The sequence below is a fragment of the Micropterus salmoides genome, unplaced genomic scaffold, assembly GCF_014851395.1.
Source record: "Micropterus salmoides isolate LMB-PRFRI ecotype aquatic unplaced genomic scaffold, ASM1485139v1 Ms_hic_scaffold_3, whole genome shotgun sequence".
In the NCBI taxonomy this organism is placed as follows: Eukaryota; Metazoa; Chordata; class Actinopteri; order Centrarchiformes; family Centrarchidae; genus Micropterus; species Micropterus salmoides.
In genome coordinates, this window is record NW_024042261.1 from 23,894,420 (window position 1) to 23,915,766 (window position 21,347).

At 41.2% G+C, this 21,347-nt stretch overlaps 1 protein-coding gene and 1 long non-coding RNA gene across 4 annotated transcripts in view; both read left to right on the plus strand.

Annotated features, from left to right (window-relative positions):
* Window positions 1-164: 164 nt before the first annotated feature.
* Window positions 165-2,419, plus strand: LOC119883439. Its single transcript, XR_005440646.1, has 4 exons — window positions 165-207; window positions 1,356-1,403; window positions 1,962-2,023; window positions 2,391-2,419. It is a non-coding gene; the product is annotated as an uncharacterized LOC119883439 (long non-coding RNA).
* Window positions 2,420-11,900: 9,481 nt separating this feature from the next.
* Window positions 11,901-21,347, plus strand: part of LOC119883412 (Down syndrome cell adhesion molecule-like protein 1 homolog) — a 100,273-nt gene continuing 90,826 nt past the window's right edge. Inside the window, exon 1 of one of the 3 annotated variants that reach the window (XR_005440640.1) lies at window positions 11,901-12,416. Coding sequence is in view for 2 of the 3 variants with exons in the window: in XM_038694044.1 (XP_038549972.1) it covers window positions 12,374-12,416 (43 nt within the window). In the remaining variant the exon portion in view is untranslated. The remainder of the gene's footprint in view (window positions 12,417-21,347) is intronic. The other 2 variants (XM_038694044.1, XM_038694042.1) reach the window with 2 other exon arrangements.

Here is a 21,347-nt window from a genome sequence, read left to right on the forward strand (position 1 = left end):
GATAAGGTTAGCAGAAATACTCTTTATTGGCATCAGAGTACAAACTTTACGAGACTGTAAATATGTAACTAAGCGGCAAGACTGAAATATGGCTGTGGGCGTGGAGAGGTGGTGTTAGAGGGTGTATCTGTGGGATGGGAGACAGGGCCACACACAAGTACACACTCACACCTGGACAGACCTAATACAGAGCCTTCAGCAGCTAAGGTGAGTAATAACTTGCTTTCCTAAACGAATGTTAAATCAAATCTGCAGGTTATAAAAATCAAGAGATTGCCTGAATATTAGTGTAAACTATTACAGCGGGATCATAGGACCATGTTTTGTTAATTAATGTTTTGAAGTGGTTAGTTGATGTCTAGAGTGTGTATTTATGTGTAAAGTAATAATTATTGGCATTTTTGCAATGAAAAGTTAAACCTTTGCCAACTAAGTTGTTCCATTATTTTATGAGGCAAAACTTAAAAGCACACATGCTCCAATTAATATGTGTCGTAAAACTGGGTTTAGAGGACATTCAGCACTCTGTTGTCAGTGTTCTTGTTAATTGCCCCACAGCTGAAGAAATCAGTGATGCATTGCTGCAGTTTAGGGATAGTGTGGTTATCTGCCAAAATAATTGGGTATTAATTTTGCATTATTAGGCAGGCTTCACCACAACTACACTTTCTTGCCACATCTATAACATTATCAGACTGTGCAAGGTTCAAGGTTAATGAATATTGAAGCTGTAATATATTAATGAGTAACTGTCTGGTATGCCCTTATGATCAGTGGTGCATTGAAATGGCCCAGGCACATAATGAATGAAAGCAATGCAGTCCACAATTCACAGTGGCATGCTTGAAGAAAATGGAGACAGCAGGGGAATTTTTTAGTCTGTTAATCTTTGTAAATTAATGATTATGGGTCGGGAGATGTAGATCAAACGAGATGCTTGATTATGTGTTTATGTGTGGGGGAAGGATGGAGATGGAGAAAGGGTGGGGAAAGGGGATCAATAACCCCATTAGCCTCTTAAAGTTCTCAGTGAAGATCAAGGCTTCACTTTGCTCTTAAGGCTGTAGTAGGGAAACCAATAAGGCATTTTGTCAGAACATATAGTTTCTGAGCCTTTCATCTAAAGTGAATAAGCCTATTTAAATGAGCCTCTACAAGTCTCTAACCTAATTAAAATGGAAAGACTATTGAAACCAAAGCCACACAATTTCAGTTACAAGAATAATTTTATTGTCATTATATAAAAACAAGATATTCCTAGTTAAATTATTTAAAACAGCAGACATGGATGGATCTCCAGGTGGCGGCTGCTGTTATCACCAGCTTTTGTTAACTGTTTGTATGTGTCCCTCCAGTTTTGTCAACTGAACACACAAAGAGACGAGGCATCATGTCTTCTAAAGGTAAGTCGCGCAGCAGCTGAACTGCTATTTATCCACGAACAGGTGTGTATGAAAGAGCCACATGACTCCATTTAAGGTGACAAAATATTTGCAAGGTCACAGAGTCAGAACCACTAACAACAACATGTAAATCATGTACCTGGGCAATGCAAGGATGACTTATTAACTGCTCATTTAGAATTTTCTGGGCAATGATGAACAACTATAAAGGTTAACATAGGTCATACAGTACACACTGTCCCCTGAGAACTTGACAAAAACCAAAACCCAAAGGGAGTCCTGCAGCCTCGCAGTTCAGATTAACCTTCTCACATTTCAGCATTCTGCCACAGCCGATCATGTTCACAAGTACTTCTAGTGGTAGTGTACATGTGTGTAAGTTAGAAGAGTACCCATAAAATGGAAGCTAATACAGTACCCTGGTAGAGAGGAGTTTTTTGAGGTTGATAAGTGTAAAAAAAAACTTTTTCAATATTTCTCATAAGCATGCAGTCAGACTGAGAATGCACCAGCTATGTTTCTCTAGAAGGACAGTATGTTTGTACTGGGTTCCTACAGATTGTCCATTCCCTGTCTATCCCCAGGTGCAGACATTGACTTTGATGCAGACTTTGTATATGGTAAGTAACTACAACTTTAGAAGTGTGTCTGCACAAATTAAATAGTTCAAATATTTAACTAGCTCTAAAAGAAGAGAATGTTAAAGCATGCACAAGATAAAGGGAGTTTCTGCCAGCACACATAGATGTGCAAATAAAGTGGGCCCATGTAGAGAGATAGAGGAAAAAATTGGAGGAATAGCAGGAGCTAGATCGTGAGAAGTAATAAGGGCATGCGATAACAGGAAACGCATAAATAGAAAACCAGAGAGACAGAGGTTAAAAAGGTGTGGAGCAAAGCAAAGGTGATAGGTGCGTGGGGGGGTTACAGTAAGTTGCCAAAGGTGACAGTGAAGGGGTGGTAACAATGCCCTATGTCATTTTGTAGACTACCATAAACTACGTGTTGGAGGTCTGGCTTTCGCTGGGGTCGTTGTGTTCCTTGCCATCATTTTGTTGGCAGGTAAGTCGACAGCTACATCTTGCGCGCGTTTGTGTGTGTGTGTGCATGTGTGTGTGTGCATGTGTACTTTATTTTAGCTGAAGAGGAAAGTAAAGTGAAAACAGAGACAGAAGACAAACATCTGTAAAAAAATAAGGTGTGTGTGTGTTTGAGGAAAGTGATTGAGATTCTACCATTATGTTGATGGAATGACTGACTGAATGCAAACAAAAGTGCTTCTGAAACCATTTTCACGGAGTAAAGGGAGCTGAAATGTACTCATCTTACAGCTCTGTTTCCATCACAGTTGTTATCAAAGCAGCTTTGTTGTAAGAAAAGCACAACAGTTCAGAAGTTTGGAAAGAACTAATCAGTCAACCTATTTTTTTTTCTCTAAAGGCAACAAGCTCACCAGATGTGGAAAATCCAAGGTAGGGCAGCAGGTGTTCCGACAGCTGAAATGAAATATGGGTTTATACTGACATCTGCTGGTCAAACAAATAATAATGCAAAAATTAATAACGTTCAAACTTCTGCGTACTTTCAGGTTAAGAGCTGAAAATCTAGTGATAATGTACTTATAGGCATGATCTCCAGATAAAAATGACATCTGATTTTTTATTGTCTACAGCCAAGACATATCGAAGAGGAATAACGACCAAGACTCCAGTAGAGTGGGATGACCTGCCATAATGATGTCAAATGTTATGTTTGTAAGAATGTAAGGCTTTTTTATTAATAAAGTGAATGTAACCTTGCTGAGTTTTTGTTTATTTGAGATCTTTACTGTTCTGGACCACCTTGAATTTGAATTATTATTTTACACACTGAAAAAAAAGAGCTTTGAAGGCCCTCTTCTGTAGTATTAAAGATAACACCTGCAATTTCAGATTCAAGAGAGCTATATTTTGTGACGGCCATTGAAAAAAAGATGGAAATATATTAGGTATGGATATCCTAATATAAATACACTACCAATCAGAAGTCCACATCAAAAGAAGCATCTGATCATACCTGCTACAGAAAAGGAACAAAACAAGCGCTCCTCCCTGGAGAGGACCCCACCCACAAGGTGCGATCACTGCGCCTTAATGAGAGCCTACCTTGCATTATTATTTTGTGCTTTCTTTTGACTTCAGCCAGGTGTTGTGTGCTACACATACTGAGTTGTATAGTAAAAGTATGGTAGCCAATAATAACTGTGGAGTTTGCGCTAATGTGGACTTAAATATAAGGCTACCCTTTAATTACATAGGATAATTGCTGTCGCTACAATATAAAATGTTTATAGGCTACCATCTAATATAGAGAACTTGATTGCTTAAGGTAGCTACTTTATTCTAGAAAAGTTTTCCTGTGTATCATTAATTTAGAGGTTATCCATTTTTGATGCTTTAGGCTTCTAAACAAAATAGGTTTCATACTTGCTTTCCAAAAAAAACTATCGATAGAAAAACCCGGATGTTAATGATTCGCTGGACTTGTGGTAACAGAAACAATCACAAGGTGGCGTCGTAAAACCAGCACGACCAGAAGAAGACCTTAACCGGCCACAGTTGACCTCGACAGGCCTAGAAGTGAAAGCTGCTGACTGAAAAGAGGGAAATCAAATGACCCCAAACTGCTGTGGGATTGAACAAGTACATAAAATGCTTATTTTAATTAAAAATGTTGATGGATATTATCGCCAACTAGAAAGTAGACAAACGTCTGAGAAATGTTGATGCTGCAGATTACATCGGAGATTAAATAGAAACATAAATAGGGGCACCGTGAATTCCTTTACTGAAACGGCAGTAGCAGACCAACCTCAGCGGTCCCAACGTGAGAAAGAGCTAAACAACGTGCAGAAAGGACCATCATCATTAGTCACTAAGTTACGTTCACTGTTCAGCTCTAGGCCTACTTTAAACAGGGCGTCCCGTTTTGCCGCTACATCAGAGCCAGCTAAAGCTAAAGGCATCATAGGCTTCAGCATTTTCATTGCTGCAGCAGAGATGACAAAGCACATTAATCATACCGCCAGAAAACTGCGCCTGATTAATTATCCCTGAATAAATAAGTCGTTACAGGGAGAGACAGTAACTGTCAACTGGGTGAGTCCCAAGGACCCCCTGCTTTTTCACGCTCTTCCTTTCTCTTTCCACTCAGCCTTTTGAGTTTGTAAGAAAATAAAGGACAGAGCCGTGAAAGTTAACACATCCTGCGGCCATGCGGTGTACCCAGACGGTTTTACCGGTTAGAACCCCTAGGGGATCCGGTCAGCTGCTTTCCATGAGGGCTTGAGCTGAGGTAAGCATAAGAAGCCATTTATCACACAGTTCACTGGAGCTGATAACATCACTCACAGAGAAAGAAACGCACACCGTGTTGGACAGGTGTGAGAGGGCTGATGAGTCGCTGTTCCCATAAGCGTTTAGAATGGCTACTAACTGCCCAGACAAAAGGCATCAGGGTGACTGAGGCAAACAAACGGGGAGAGGGATGAATGGGTTTGACAAAACATTTCTAAGGACAATGTGTTGTCAAAGTAACCTATACACTTAATGACAATCAGCTAACACTAAAGCTACACACTCCACAACAAACTTGATGCTCTTCTTATTGGTGCAGTGTGGCTGTGTTTTGTTCTAATGGGCATGTGAAGTTTAATTATGCACCTGTAGTTTGGTTTCTGCAGTGTTCTGAAATCTCAAGTGCAGGAGACCAGACATCTGTCATATCAGACAAAATGCTGCAAACTGGCCTTTAGTGAGCAGCTTAAAACTATATTGATATTTCTAGATTTTTAGATATATTTGTTATTGTTGTACTCTCAGTGCTTTTCAACCGCCCTGAATGGCTCTCAGCCCAAAGTCCATTGCTTCCTCCAGAAGCTGTACATCTTCAGGTCAGGATTGTAGTTTTTTTAAACCAACAACTGAGTAGGTTTAGTTAGTACTTTTAAACAAACATTACTCAAACAGAAGTAAATAGAGTATTTGTCATGGATTATCTTCAGCCATGGATTTGATGCATCAGCGAGTATTTACAGCACCGGGTTGACTGGACTTGTACTGGGGAACTATTCAAAGTCATTCAGATTGACAATGTGGCTAAGTGATGTCTGTTTACTACAGAAGAAGCTACTGTATCAGGCTTTGGCTGTGCAGGTAGTACTCTGTTTGGTGTTTTCATGGGATTTGGTGTTGATTAGAAGAATATAGAATATGAGGAGGCTTGTCCTTCAAACGAATGTCAGTGGTCCCATCTAAGTTGTCCTTGGTCACTGCATGGATAAAAAAAAGTATCAATCGCCAGACCAAGAAATTACACAGTTTCTAAAAAGATAAATGTTGATGTATCTTTTAAGATCAGATTAGATTACTCTAAATTTGATCAACTTTATTGTCAGTGCATGAACTGAGATGACAAAATGCAGTTTAGTCTGTGCAAACATTTAACTGTCTAGCACATTTCAACAACAATGCAATTCAAAGTGCTTAACATAAAACATAAAAGCAAAATAGGGTTATATAAAAATATATTTAAATACAATTAAAAAAAGAGTTAAATAAAAAATAAAAAGATAAAACATTGGCGTAAAAGTTACAAGATATTAATCAGAAGCTTTAAATTTGATTTGATACGAGGCAGCAGCAAAAAGAAAAGCCTTCAGTCTTGATTTAAAAGAACTGAGAGTTGCAGCAGACCTACAGTTTTTTGGGAGTTATTTTGCCCCTAAATCATTCAGTGCTTTATAAACCAACAGCAGTATTTTAAAATAAATTCTTTGTCAGACAGGAAGCCATTGTAAAGACCTCAGAACTGAGGACTCGAGCAGCAGTGTTCAGAATCAGCTGCAGCTTTCTGATAGATTTTTTAGGGAGACCTGTTAAGACACCATTACAGTAGTGGAGTCGACTGAAGATAAAGGCACAGACAAGTTTTTCAAGATCCTGCTGAGACATAACTCCTTTAATCCTTGCTATATTTTCAGGTGACAGTAGGCGGACTTTGTAATTGTCTTAATGTGGCTGTTGAAATTCAGCTCCAGTCCATGACTACACCAAGATTTCTGGCTTGGTTTGTGGTTTTTAACTTTGCCAAGTTAGGTAGCGCTCTTATTTTTAATCATTCTTCCTTGGCTCCAAAAACAATAACTTCAGTTTTATCTTTGTTTAATTGAAGACAATTCAGACACATCCAATTGTTCAATGCACTTCTTCAGCACTTGTATGGGATTATAGTGCCCTGTTGATATGGTTATGTAAATTTGTGTGTTGTCTGCATAATTATGGTAACATATTTCGTTGTTTTCCATACTCTGAGCCAGTGGAAGTGCAATGAAGTGCAGAGTAATACATATGTATCAAGGTAATAAATAGAACAAACAGTAAGTGGCAGAAAGGAATATACAAAGATATATACAATTTAAAGATTTATACAGTATGAAATGTATTCACAGGGCGATGGATCAGAGGATAAGACACATTCCTTTGATGCAGGAGACCTGGTTTCGATTCCCACTGGACATCCACCAATGTGTCCATGAGGAAGACATTTAACCCCTAGTTACTCCAGAGGTGCGTGACCTCTGACATATATAGCAATTGTAAGTCAATTAGGATAAAAGTGTCAGCTAAATGAGTAAATGTAATGTATTCTTACAGTTCTAGAAACTGGAGAATATAAAGCTTAAATAAGCTTTCCTCTTTCATAGAGCAATAATGTTTTTATTTTTGACATCATGTCCATTTTGTTGTTGTCAGTGTGTTTTGTGCATGTGTGTGTTGTGTGGAACAGGTTCACCAGACAGAAGTACAGAACTGTTAAAGCATGGCTAAGTGATAAGATCAAAGCACAGAGGGTCAAGATGCAATGTCTGCCCTCAGCTTAGCTGTACAGCCTCCTCTCACACCTGCCAACTCTCTCGCTTTCTCTCTTGCATCACTTTATTGCTGACTTAGTATGATGTAACAGACCGGAGGTGTAAAGACCGAAGTGCAAACAGTAGTTTATTTCTGTTTGTTCATCGCTTATTTATACACGCTACTCTTTGAAATGTTCTTGAGGTTGTTATAGTTTGATGTATTACAGAGTTTACATGAACAGTACTACTGAGTTACTTTAACTAGATGAAACATCTACATCTACAACAGCAACCCAGTTTATGCAATAACCAATTAGTTATTAGTTTTATAATACAGCTTATATCTAGAAGGATATGTGGTGCAAGGAACATATGATAAGGGAAATGGATGAATTTTAGTGTAAATAGTTTTCATATCTCACGCCTGATTTATTGTCACCCAGCCATTTTTTATGCCACCTGGATAATAACACCAGTTTATGAGAGGTTCACACTGTTGTTACCGTTCTGGTGTGTGTATCAGATGAACAAACCGGTCGATGCTGTGGTAAATTTAAGATAGTTGCATAAAGAGGCCTGTTTATTGGGTTGCCGAGGATAACCCAATTTATGTAATGACTAGAGTATGGCATTAATCTAGCTGTAACATGCTTTGGCATATGGAGTCAGAAGGCAAACATGAAACAACAGTACTTTCCCTTAGGCCATTGGGTACCCATTGTCCCCCTAGTCCTTACCTGCTGCACTCTGGGTATTGTGCATCTACCTTGTTGTCATTAAGTTTAGTGCACACCCTTGAACTATATAATTAGTCATATTACCAAAGCCAACTGAAACACAGGGCTTGATTCCTGGTTGGTAGTCCAATCCCAACAATGTTGAGGCACTGATTATTCAGAAATGCAACAAGAAAAAGATGTATGTACTGTTTAATGTGATATCAATTCAGCACTGTATGATCTTCAAATGATAACATCTTTAATTGTGACCACTGGGTGTCACTAGATATCTCTGATCAATATCTCTGTATAAACACAACAATATTCATCTAAATATTTAACATATTCAAATTAAAATGAGAAATGTTAATACTTTACTGAGCTGTTCAAATTTCATTCTGCTCGTTATGCTTGAGGAACACAGCTGAAGTCACAAAGTGTGTTTGTGTGTCACCCACTATGGAGCGAGAGCAACCAGTCTCTAGGTTGGTCCCACAGAGGACGCCTCCAGTGGCAGCCATCTTGGAAGTGGTGGTACCGCCCTGGCACCGTGTGTTTTTGTCTGCGGGCGTTCTGTCTGCCTCAAAATCGCACCATTTCTCATCTTCATCTTTCTCTTTTTCAGTCTCATCGTCTTTCTCCCCCCGTCTCCCTTGCCGCACTCCTTCTCAGCCATGCAAATAGTCTCATTTGCAAATGTAAAAAAAGGGAGTGAGAAATGTAGGGGGGCACCTTCCTCCAGCCGAGGAAGGTGCCCCCCTACACAGACACACACCACCTCCGCCCCTCACCCCATCCTCTCGTTATCCTCCCCAGCTCATTTGAATAAATTAACACCCCTTAATGTCTCATGCATGTGCTCATGCAGAAACACACACGCAAACACGTACACACTCAAGCAAACACGTACTCCCAAAAACATGTGCATGCACGCCCGACTGTAGGGTAGGAGAGCAGCCAGAAATATATGTCCTGCGCTTTGCCGCCATGTAGACACATACCCACACACATTCTCTGAAGTACTGATACACTCACATATCTGCCATAACAATCACGCATGCTTGGTTAAAGGCAAACACACTCCAATGGTCGGCACCATCCTGTTAATGCACTGCAGCACAGCGGTGTGTGATTCATATTAGCCTAATGCAGAGGCTCGTTCATACACAGCGGCATGCAGAGCAAGCTAGGCGGCGCCTCTGAGGACTGTGTTTAGGACTGACACCTAACACAAACTGCAGTTTCCTTTTTCACTGCCATGATGTGGTTTTAAAGAAATATAACTTAACATCATCGAGTGATTCGCCTCTTTTTCTCGCTACCCTCCAGCTCCTCCTACACATGACCCCATAATCTCTATTCCTGCAGCTCTCATCTCATTCCCATTCCAATCCATGTGACCTCGCGTAAAGCTAAGCAGTAGTACCGTGTGCCCTCTTCCTCCCCTAATTCTGACCTTGCTGAGATCTCATTGGGCTGGGGGCTCTGCATTAATACTGGATACATTAGTGCTAATATGATCCTAGCATGTAGTCAGAGCCTGAGGGGAGCTTTGATTGTCTGAGCATTAACATTAACATCCACATTAACTTATTCGCCTCATCACTCTCTCTGCCCCACACCCCGCCCTCTGCTTTCTGTTTCTCTGGCTGCCCCGTTTTCTTCCTCAGTCAACAAACTCTCTTCCTCTCGCTCCCCTCGTTTCCTATCTCCTTCCCTATCTCCAGGCAACGACGAAGCAGAGTGACGGAGATGAGTCACATGGTGCTGTAGTTTTCAGTGGAGTGGTGGCAGCCTGTCCTGGGTCCTGTTCTCTGTGACAGTTGCTCAAGCTGTCTGTGAGCTGCTTGCCTTTTCTCTGGCCTGGCTGGCCCAGCTCAGCCTGTCAGCCCCTATGATGATCACTGGCTGACATCCAGTACAACCTGCTTGGTGCTGTCAGGCCGACTCACATCAGCCCTTTAACCAGCTTGCCACGCTGCCTTTTGAAGTCCCTTACGGAGACTTCATGTGTTACCATACAGGGCAGCTGGGTGGAGCTTCTGTGTATGAGGAGCTTGGTTTGAGTGTCAAGGTGTTGGGTGCTGTTATATGACCAGTTTGTCATTTGGAGAGGGGAAGGAGTATACATGATGCTGAGACAGATTATATTCCCTGAGGGCTGTCAAGTTTCTAAACAAGAGTGCCCATATCAGTCACCATACACTACAGGCTGCACTTATAAACCTGGACTACGGTTTGTGTCTGGGGAAGTGCATAAAGCTGAAAATGTGTTCATCTATAAAAATAATTTTAGAGCACATATCCGGATGTACAGAATGTATAATGGAAGTGCTCCTTGTGCACGTTGTGTGGTGCTTGTGTGTGCACATTTGTCGGTCTGTTTGAGAAAGAGAGAGAGAGAGAGAGGGTGCGTGGGTGTGTGTGTTTCCACCTGTTACATAATAGAGAGTGGAGGCAGAGTGTGCAGCCTTGCCTGCCACACTACAGTGGCTCTTCAGTGGGAGTGAGAGAGGCCCCAGCTTGCCTCAGCTCGATTCCACTACCAGGGCTACTTTTGGTTACGACACTCAAAACACCACATGATTATTATTATTATTATATTACTCAGGGAGACAGAGAAAATAGTGGTGGTTCTGTCAAGTAGTAGGTGTTTGATGTTAGATAAGTAGTGTGACTGAGTGGACAACAAGGAGAGTTTCCACGGTTGGTCAAAAATGGATAAACAACAATCAGCTGTGCTTTGGTATTTATTTTATTATGTGATCATTCAGGTGTTGAACTGAATGGCGGTGAAAAGGAGAGGACTGAATGAGACAGCTTTGAACCCACGCAGTGTTGAAATCTCGCTGGACATGTGATTTGGTTCATTGGTGTTTGTTTTTATTATAATTGATTTAGAGTGAAATATGACATCCTAAAACTTGTTTGGGAAGACGTGTATTTTATAAAAAGTATATGTATTAGATGAACGCACAGTCCAAAACATGAAATCTGCTGAACACCAAATCAGCAGATCAGTCTGGACTGATCCTGCGTCTGGTGGGGCGTCCACTCCCTCAAAGGTTAGATTGTAACCTGGTCAGGTGCTAAGCTGCAGTGTAAATACATGTAAAACAGGCTTGTGTGATCACAGAACAGGAGGATCCCGTTCCTGACTGTTTTCCTCTTCCCTCCTCTTGTTTAAAGTTAAGTTTGGAGTCTGTTTAACTCACTGTGGTCTTAAAGATTGTATTACAATTTGTTAGGCCATATTTATGTGAACATTTTTCGGGCTATATTTGTAATATAACTAAATAGTTAAGATGAAAGTACAGGACGTTTTGTTCAGAGACTCAGGATTGTTAAGTCAATAACCAACAAAGATGACCCTGATCAGTGTACCTGTGAGTGCACACTTTCTGTCTCCGTCTATCTGTGTGTGTGTGTGTGTGTGTGTGTGTGTGAGAGAGAGAGAGAGAGAGAGAGAGAGGGAGTCACAGGGAGATTCACAGATCGAATTTATTGACCATCTCGATGAAAATATTAGCCTGATGGTTGTCTTTATTTGGCTATTCCCTAGTGCTGTGTTGTCATATCAAGCTATTCGGTCTGTTCTCAAGAGAAGTGATTTTAGCGCCATGAATATTGGTAGCGGACAAGCAGGCGCGCAGCGCGGAGCGCATTCCCACTTTATCCTTGAATGAAAGGAGGCTGCAGCTTCTCTGCGCTCCTCCTCCTCTTCCTCTTCACCTGCAGGTCGCACTCCAAAATGCCCATGTTCTTCTCTAACTTTAAAATTGGCACATTCTGTTGGTGTGAATCAGTTTTACTTTCACTCTCTGTGCGCACCAGTGCTAAGAGAATGACAAATGAGTTATGGAAATTATTCAGTTGATTTGCATGGGAAATACGTGCAGGCATTTCCTTCCAACGGCTTTATTTCGAACTTCCTTTTGAGAAAATTTAAATGACTTGTATCACGGTATATTTTGAACTATGCCATTGGAACTCCATCAAGCTGCCGGATCCAAGCATCGATGTGGCGCGCGTAATACAGATGTCCCAGTGGTTTCTGTTTGGTCCCCCGTTAGTGCGTATAGCTTACCTCTCCATCACGGCGCATCATTAGGATACCGGGGGTGGGGCGACAGCAGCTCTGTCCCGGTAAGGGGAGGGGAGAACAGGGAGCAGAGGCGGTGCTTTCTCCGCGGCTCGTTTCTCGGCGCTGGAGAGTGTGGGACCAGGGCTGGAGAGACCGCCGGGGAGCATCAGTAGAACCAGTCCAGCACGGATCCTCGCCTGGCCGACCGTTGCGCCGTGCACTCTTCTTGGGGGACTGCACAACATTCCTGTGAAATATAACTGCTTTTAATGGCATGTGGCTTGTAACTTTACTTCTGCTGTATTCTTTGCAAGAAGGTAGGTTTGAAATGTGCCTCTTCAAGTGTTGCTTATCTGCATGCTGTGTGCTCACCAGTGTAATGCTTAACTTGGCTGTGCGTGTTTATTAGCTTATCAGGATGATACATGTTGTTGGACTGAATTGATATAATTCTCAAAGGAGGGGCAGAGGTGTCAAATCAAACTCCAAATCACCTTTGGAGGAAGACTGGTAACTTTTTCTTAATGTTCTGAAATGATGCTTTCCTGATCTGCGTTCATTTCCATCCTGAACGAGTGCTCGAATTTCTCTTACGTACTCAATGCCTCAATGATTTGCTGATAATATGATTGTAAAACGATCAAACAAGCTCATCCTGAGCATAAAATCCATATGCGCTTGATTTGGATGAACGCTGAGCTAGATCATAAAAGTGCACACTGTGTTCGTTAAGATGAAAAAGACAACGGCATTTGCATTTTTGCATCATGAATATGTGGAGGTGTCGTGAATATGGAGGCTGTTGAATAGAAGGAGAGGCTGATAAGGATCTGCAGGCGCGCGCACGGATAGACGGGCGACCTAGAGCGCTGATGCTGGCCACAGCTGTAGGCTGTTTACTCGCAAAGGACCAAGCGGGCAGAGGAGTTTAATGCATTTGCTGACTTTTTCTGTTCTGTCACTTCACAAAAAAGATGTTAGTGCGTGGTGGGAAGGGGGTCCTAAGGGGTTAAAACATGCTTTTTAACAGTTTTTTTTTTTGGAAGGAACACTAAAATAGTGCATAAACACCGGGTTGTGTACGTGTTGAAGAGTGTGTGCGGCTTTGTGGCAACACGGGTCAATACATTTTATGAGAGACGCGTGAACTGATGCTAGGGGTATTGAGAGCTGACCTTTAATTTGTGGATAATGTGCCCCAGTTGGATATTTAAAAGACGAGACCGTATATTACAGTTTATTTTCTTTGATAAAATGTAGGAGTGTCCGTGTATGCAGACTCAGTTGTTATCATCCCTGGTCTAATTATTCATCCACCATTTTCTGTGGCACCAGATACTACTGATTGGATTCGCTCTTAATGCTGCAGATGGGAGAGCAGGGTTCAGTTTGCCTTTTTAAATAGAACATGTTCTGTTATATGTGAATGGCTTTCATGTAACAACCAGACAATGAAAAATAAGAAACCAACCTTTTTCACTTCATTTTCATCCGTTTTCTTTACGGACGGGTCTGTAACTGAAGAAGCCTTCTTGAAAACCTTCTTAGTTAACAAATCTGAAATAATCTTAAGTATTTGTTTATAATTGTGGGCAGTACGCGTGTTTCATGTTCCTGGTCTCCATCGTTGGCCTTGGCAGTGCCCTCTGCCTGGCTGCAGCTGCGGCGGGGACTTCTGTGCTGTTTTTGTTGTATGTAATTGGATTACAGGGTCTATTTCGATTAAACACACTGTACATCGCGCTGTCCCGTGACTGAACGAGATGTACTGTGTGTGTGTGTGCGCGCGCGTGTGTGTGCGTGTGTGTGTGTGTGTGTCTGTGTGTCTGTGTGTGTGGTGAGGGGAGGAGGGCTGGGGCTGCAAACAACCACTGGAGCGGAAAGAGTGCTTGAGATGGGAGAGATGTAGATAACGCAGTGGAAAGCAAACTTCCATTTTCCGTTGTTTTTCAACGCCATGTTCCGCTCATTTTGCACGAATCAACTGTGATTTATTGCCTCACGTGGCTGCTGTGTATTTGAGATATGTATCATTTTTAATAAACTTTATTTTAAGGGGGAAAGGTAGGTGTATTATCATACATGCATATGCATTAGTACTGCGTATTTTCCTGGCTTGGCCGCGCCTCCTAGAATGGCACACAATTCTCTGCTTATTATTATTATTTACATCCGTATGAAAATATATGTCAGATCACACCACTACTCATATCAACGAGAACTTTGTCTCTGTCTTTATCTTTTTTTTCTATCATAATTCGACACACAGTAGGTTATTGCTGACCGTCTGTTGCTTTGGTTTGGCTGCATATCAGCACACCTGCACCCATGAGTGCGGAGAGGAGGGGGAGAGGAGAGAGATAGATAGATAGAAGGAGGGGAGGAGGGCAGGATACACTCATTCTTCTTTGTCATGATTTGGGAGGTTGCTTGTCATTTTATGGAAATAAAATTGAGACAAACTCAGCTGATGGCTGTGTGGGAATATGCTTTTAGGCCTGATAGGCCAGAACTGGGCCTGAGAAACTGAAAAAGGCTTAAATAATTAGAACAATTAGTATATATTTTAAATCATTTAAAAAAGCAACAGTCGTTTTTGGGGTGGAATTTAAGGAGATTCAATATATAACAGTACAATTTTCAAGGGAAAATCCCATGGAATGATCGAGATGGAGTGAGAGCTCTTGCTATAATTATTTCATCAATTAATGTGATTCCGGTTTTATCCAGTTTCGGTCGACAGGCCTCATGCAACACATACTCGACAATAAACCGATTTTTAACTGCTACAGTCTTTATGCTGCATAGATGTAAACACTTTGGCTTCTGTATTGCGCCTGCACTCAATTTCTATTTGTGCATTTGAAGGACTAAGCGTCGTGTTCCCCTTTCCCCCCCGTATATTTAGATGTGTGTGTACCTGAGAACTATATCTGACAAGATGAAATGTTTTTGGCTTGATTTCAGTAATACACCAAATTCCACGACCATTCCAATACATACATGAAGTATGAAGGATCATTTGGGCATCTCATCTGCTATGAGATCACCTGTACGGCGAAGTTCAGAGTCATTTCTCATTTCTTTACAAGGGACCCCTGTGTATACTTGAGGCCGGCCTATGCCGCCGATCTGCGGCGTTGCAGAGCACGAGCTGTGTGTAAATTTGGAATCATAACTATAACCGACTATAAGAGAAGTGCTTGGAGGGGGAGCCCAGTAATTGCGGGATGAGTCAGACTCTGGTGGCTACGAGGCTACACCCGCATGATGCACTCAGAGATGCTCCGTCTGGATTGGACAACTGAGGCTTTAGTGGCTGATGGAAGAACAACTTTGGAGCGCTCTCTCTCTCTCTCTCTCTCTCTCTCTCTCTCTCTCTCTCTCTCTCTCTCTCTCTCTCACTCACTCACGGTGTTAAATCCGCATGCATTTTCTTATCTGGGAGGTGTGCTGTGTGACAAACTGTTCGAGATTCACTATTTTGTTCTATTTAATGGAAAATAAAAGTGATTCGTGCAGGGGAATGGCAGTGAATGCGCAGAGCTTGGAAGGGGAGAGGATCTATGCGCAGGTTGTTTTTTTAGTTGTTTTCTTTAATTTCACGGAGGCTATTCAATAAAGTGCCTTAGCATAATTTTACCACAGAATCGTGCCAATCGACAATAAATGGTAAAACCCCCTTCTAGTTTTCAAACACTTACACTAAACATCCGATGTAGGTATCAAGATTTGATCAGTTCACTCTTCCGGACTATAATTTGGATTATTAACTTAACCTAAAATCTGTCCATTGTGTCTCCATTAACGCAAGATACACTCCAAAAAGTCCCAGTAGATCAAAAGATGAAAAGGGCCTTTATATGTCTTATTTCTCCTGCTCAGAGTCCTGCTGCACAACCTGTCAGTTTTCTTGGAGAGCGACTGCTCCACGGTATAATAGCTACATGTCACTCTCAGGTTAACTCGCCTCCCTCGTTGTGCTCCGGCGAGCAAAGCCTGTTTTCATTGTCAAGTGTTGGCGCTCTGCGTTTGACATTTGAACCATGCAGCCTAAACACGTCCGTCTGAACAAGTCGCTTGGTCTCATATTTACAGTCTGAACATTTTGTTTGTCTTGAAACAGACCAGCACATCGGCTAATTGGTGTGAGATAATTTCAGCTGTTCTATCAACCTATTGTCTGGAGGGCGCATCAAAGCAGATCTCTGTACTTTTACTTCAAAACAGGGAATTCTCACTAATAAATTGATTTGGAGAATTTTTCTTTTTGCTTGATGAAAATTTGATTTTTTACAAGTGACAATAGTGCATGTCAAGACTTTGCCAGAGGGATAATCTTGCACTGAGCCTATTCAGGTGTCAGGCACCACTCACATAACAAAAACATTCGGAACTGTTCCCAACTGCCTGAGTGTTTGCCAGTCATACAGCTGTAGATCTTAGTCCACAGCAACAACATTGTTATTGCACTATGCTGTCACACAGAGAGGTGGATTTTGACCACTCACTCAACAGGTTTTAGGCATGGCCTCTGTCTGTCTGTCTGTCTGTCTGTCTGTTCTGTTCTGTTCTGTTCTGTCCAGCCTTACCATCAAACAGCTTATGGCCCTGTCTCTGTGGGAAAATAGGGAATAAACATATCTGCAAATCTGACACTCCAACACCGGAAATCATCCTTTTGAAGTGGGAGATGTGAATTTTCAAATGCTGAAATGGCTGCCTAATATTTTACTGACACAGCATAAACTATGTATAGGGGTTGTTTACCACCCCCCATGTGAACACAATATGTGCTTGCATAGTGTATTCACATCCCTAATATCATGCCAGTTTTTCTGTCTTGACAACAGCTATTCTTCCAGTGAAATGACACTGTGTTCGAAATTTCTTTCTTTCTGACTGCATGCAAAAGCGGTGGGACACATTCTCATGCAACCATAATGCATATCTCAATCTGGAGTCATTGTATAGTAAATGAGCAGGACCCTCTATCAAACATGATTGTATCTTTTTTGGTTTTATGTTCTGCCATTTTTCTATAGCATCACTGTAAAACTGTATTGCCACTGACTTCAATGCAATGTTATTTGGCCTGAATGTGTTTTGTGTGCTGTTATCTGTAGTGCTACATGGTTCACCGCATAGAAAATCTACTTGCTATTATGAACGTATATGTGCAATCTGAAATGTATTTATGTGACTTTGTGTGTGTATTTGAAGGAGAGAGAGGGTGAGAGCGGGAGGGTGAAGGAGAGGGATTTATAGCCCTGTTTTTTATGCACGTGATGGTATGAGTGTGTGTGTGTGTGTGTGTGTGAGTGAATGTAGATGAGACAGAAAAGCTGCATTATGCATAGCGGTTCACCATAGGCAATATCCTTGCTTCTCCAGCATACATATTCATACTCCATTTTCATATCCATTGCAAGAACAGGAAAAAAGTGAAAATGTTTTTGAGTGTACAACAAAGAAAGATTTGAGTCAAAAGAAAAGGAAAAGGATACAGGCAAAAGAAAAGTAAAGGTTAAGAAAAGGAACAAATATAGAGAAAGACTGTGAAGGAAAGATGTTTCTGGGTGTTTCACCCAAAATCACATTAACCATCTTCATTGTAATCAATGCATCCAGGCTTGAATAAGGAAATCAAAATACAGTTCATGATCGCATAAGTGCTGCTCCTTTGCTCCTTCTTTCTCAGCTGTGGAAAAGGAGCCTGGGGATGTGAAAGGGCCATCTGAGGTTAGATGTTGCCCAAGTAAAGAGGAAAGACTAGGTTATTGTGCTTCATGTAGTTTGCATGAGATGTTTACAGTTAGTAATGACATTTGACTGATAGCATTGGTTCTGGATGCGGTCATCTAAACATGTTATTCCAACTTCATGGAAGTTCTGGGTTGGATAATTTGTTATTCCTTAATCACACTACTTAATGCAGCTTAGGCTACTACATTTTCAGATGAAAATAATGCCAATGAGTCCTGCCCCATTTGCACACCTCAACTGTCAGATAACCTTAAGAGGTCAAGACTCCAGGGGAGACAAGACATGAAATAGGGAACTCCACTATTGTCTGGCAACAAATTACAGCTCATCTGCCGTGTCTGTCATATCACACATGACCACCAGCTGTAGCCTGGGAACCCCTTATGCCAAGTGACAAAATGTGGATAGTTTTTAGACAGATGTTTGATCTTCTTAACACACTTCTTTCACACTCTTTTCATTTTGATGTTTTGACATCAAACTCTAAACCTTTACTGCGGTAAGTCGATGTACACATGTTCCTTTGTGTACATGATTGTGTATATGTGACCTGAATTCATACCACAGGACAATGTGATTAGCATTGCATCATAAGCTGCTGCTTTAGAGGTTTTCTGTCTTAAATTTGAGTTGGTGCACTTGTGCTGTTCTGAATTTGTTTGAGGACATTTTGATGCAATGATTATGTTTATTTATTCACTCTTTGCTTTTTCTGGATTACTGGATAATTTGGCTTCTTCAGGCCTTTAGAAAGCTCTTTTATTAAATCGGTCACAACAAGTTGAAGAGGGGTAGTATGTAATAAACATTGCTTTATGTTAGGGGACTAATATTTGAGAGCCACTAGTTAAAAGCAGTGATTCCCTACTTTCGGGTACTTTTATCCTAGGGGTTACTTCTGTTGTTACTATACAGTACCTGGAAAGATTGTGTAGTAGTTCAAATAACTTTTATTTTATTCTTTTGCCTTTATTTGATAGTGACAGTTGGGAGGGAAGACATGCGACAAAGTTTGAACCATCAACTGCAGTTATGTTGCAGGCTACCAAGGCACTCTTTATAATTATTTAAAGAAATAGGATTTGATTAAAAAAATACACAAAAGAAATATGTACATGTTTATGTTTAGGAGCAATATCAACACACAAATAGCATTACAAATTGGTGTGCTGATGTAATGATCCTTAACCTTCCAGCTGTAACAAGCTGACTACATGCTTCAACAACAAGTCTCACATGAAAAATAGTTAGCATGTATGTAGTGAGCATAGAAGTTGAAATGGATAGTTAGTAAGTAATGTTGTTGACAGATCAAGCTGCTGCATTTCCAATTGGTATTAGTATGAATAAAAACTTGACCAAACCTACAAAAAAAATTCAATGAATGCCATCCCAACTAGCAATGGTGTATAATATAGGGTTACTTGAGCCCAGTTGGTACCTTTGGGGTTGCACTGGACAAAAAGGTTTAGGAACTACAAGTCTGAAAAATAAGATTATTTTGTGATTACCGGTATGTGAAAGGATGATAGTAATCTGCACTCTTTTGTGAGTTCATTTACAGCTAGAATAAATAGTTTTTGTCATGAAAATATTCTTCTCCTAAAAATAGCATCATCTGAGAGAAGCAGGTCACTTTCACTATTATCATCTGCTAATAGTTTCCTCCTTGTTTGCTTGGTATGGAAAGACTTACGTGCATTCCTCACCCAGCCGTGTGTTGTGCTGCTCTCCGTGGTGCTGAAAGTGCAGATCAGTCAGCCTAGCAGCCTGTGAGAGTGATTGACATGGATTCGAACGGTAGGATGGATTGAACTTGACCTGAATTCAGATTTTTGAACACAGAGGATCTGTTCCAATTTTTGCTGGTAGGAAGGAGAACAATGACTTCCTACCTCTTCAGTATCTCTGCCGGTCCCTGAGCAGCAGTCACATCTTTTTTGTAGGTAGGTAGGTTTATTGTCACAATATAACAAGTAAAAGAGTGAAATTGTGTTTTGTAACTCCCTTCTGTTACATAGCAGACAATATACATTAATACAGAATGCACACGTCGGCCTCTACTGTTGGCTGAGTTTGACATCAAGAACTGAGGCAGTCATTTAACATTAACCTCTCTATCCCTTTGACCTTAGCACTCACTCACTCACTCACTCACTCACTCGGTTGCATCCAAAACACCTTTGCACCTGAGCACCTTTTCCCCAACCGGCCACCCGTGTCCTGTCTAAAATATTGCACTCCCACCTGGCTACCTGATCTTTCCTTCCGCTCCACACACATACATACATGAGAACCAGGGAAGTCGGACGTGGGCCTCCCACAGCAGTGCGATTACAGTGTGGATAGACTGTGTGTGTGTTAAATGTGAGAGGAGATTATGTGGGTTTAACTCTCTGCGTCTGGCATACAAATTCCAATCACATAATATTGCCTGTCTGTAGTGTGGCAGGAAAAGACGAGAAGAAGTGTGTTTGTGTCTTGGAGGGGTATCTGGTAACGGTGAAAGAATGATGGCAGACGGAAAAACACAGAGAAAAAGACGAGTAACTCAGAAAGATAAGATAGTGGGAGGCAGATACATTAAGTGGCAGACAGCAGACAATGGAGGAGAGAACGAACATCACCTTATATCAGTTTGGGTTTTATCTGTAATCCCAGAGTTTTTTCTCATGTGATTCATCCCATTGCTGTTAATGTCATTGTGTTAATGCCTGTTACTATTTATAATGGACAGAACATATACAGAAATGGTCTTTTGTGTCAACCATTCATCCATCCTGCTATGTATTAACATCATAAAAAGGCAGCCAGTGGGCTTCTGTTTCTCATTTTATAGCTATACTAATGATATCCATTGGTGCAGAGGATCTGTAGAAAATTAGAGCCTTAATGACGTGGTTGGTGTCTTTATATCTCCATTGATGTATCTTAGCCAAAACCCTATTATCTCCCAGCACATAGAGAATTTAAGAGATAGGGCTAATCCAGGCACTGTTGACACAATCCGGGAAAAGGGATTAATTAAGTATCATTGTCTGAGAAGAAACTTCTCTGGCTTGGGGCGCAGCGTTTTCCCGTGGCCTCTAGCCAAGCTGAGCTCAGCACTTCTTTACAGTCTTCTACATCGCCCCCTGCCACCTCCCACAGCAAACACACACACACACACACACACACACAGAAACAGATCTTGAAAGATGCCTTACTACCATGCTCCAAACTGGAAGAGGGCGTTTGAGAGAGAGAGGATATATGGTGGTCTATCTCCCCTAGGACAATTTATCTGGCAGCAGCTCTTCTAATACAATTGTTTTACAGCAAACATCTGTGTTATCCAGCTCCTCAGGCTTGTGCGGCTACAGATAGAGAACTACCAACAGTAGATATGACAGACTTGAGCAGGCCTAAGAAGTGCAGCAGTTTGCTACACCAGTGTGAATACTTTTTTCTGTTTTCCTGAATGGGGGGGGGGTCGAGTTATG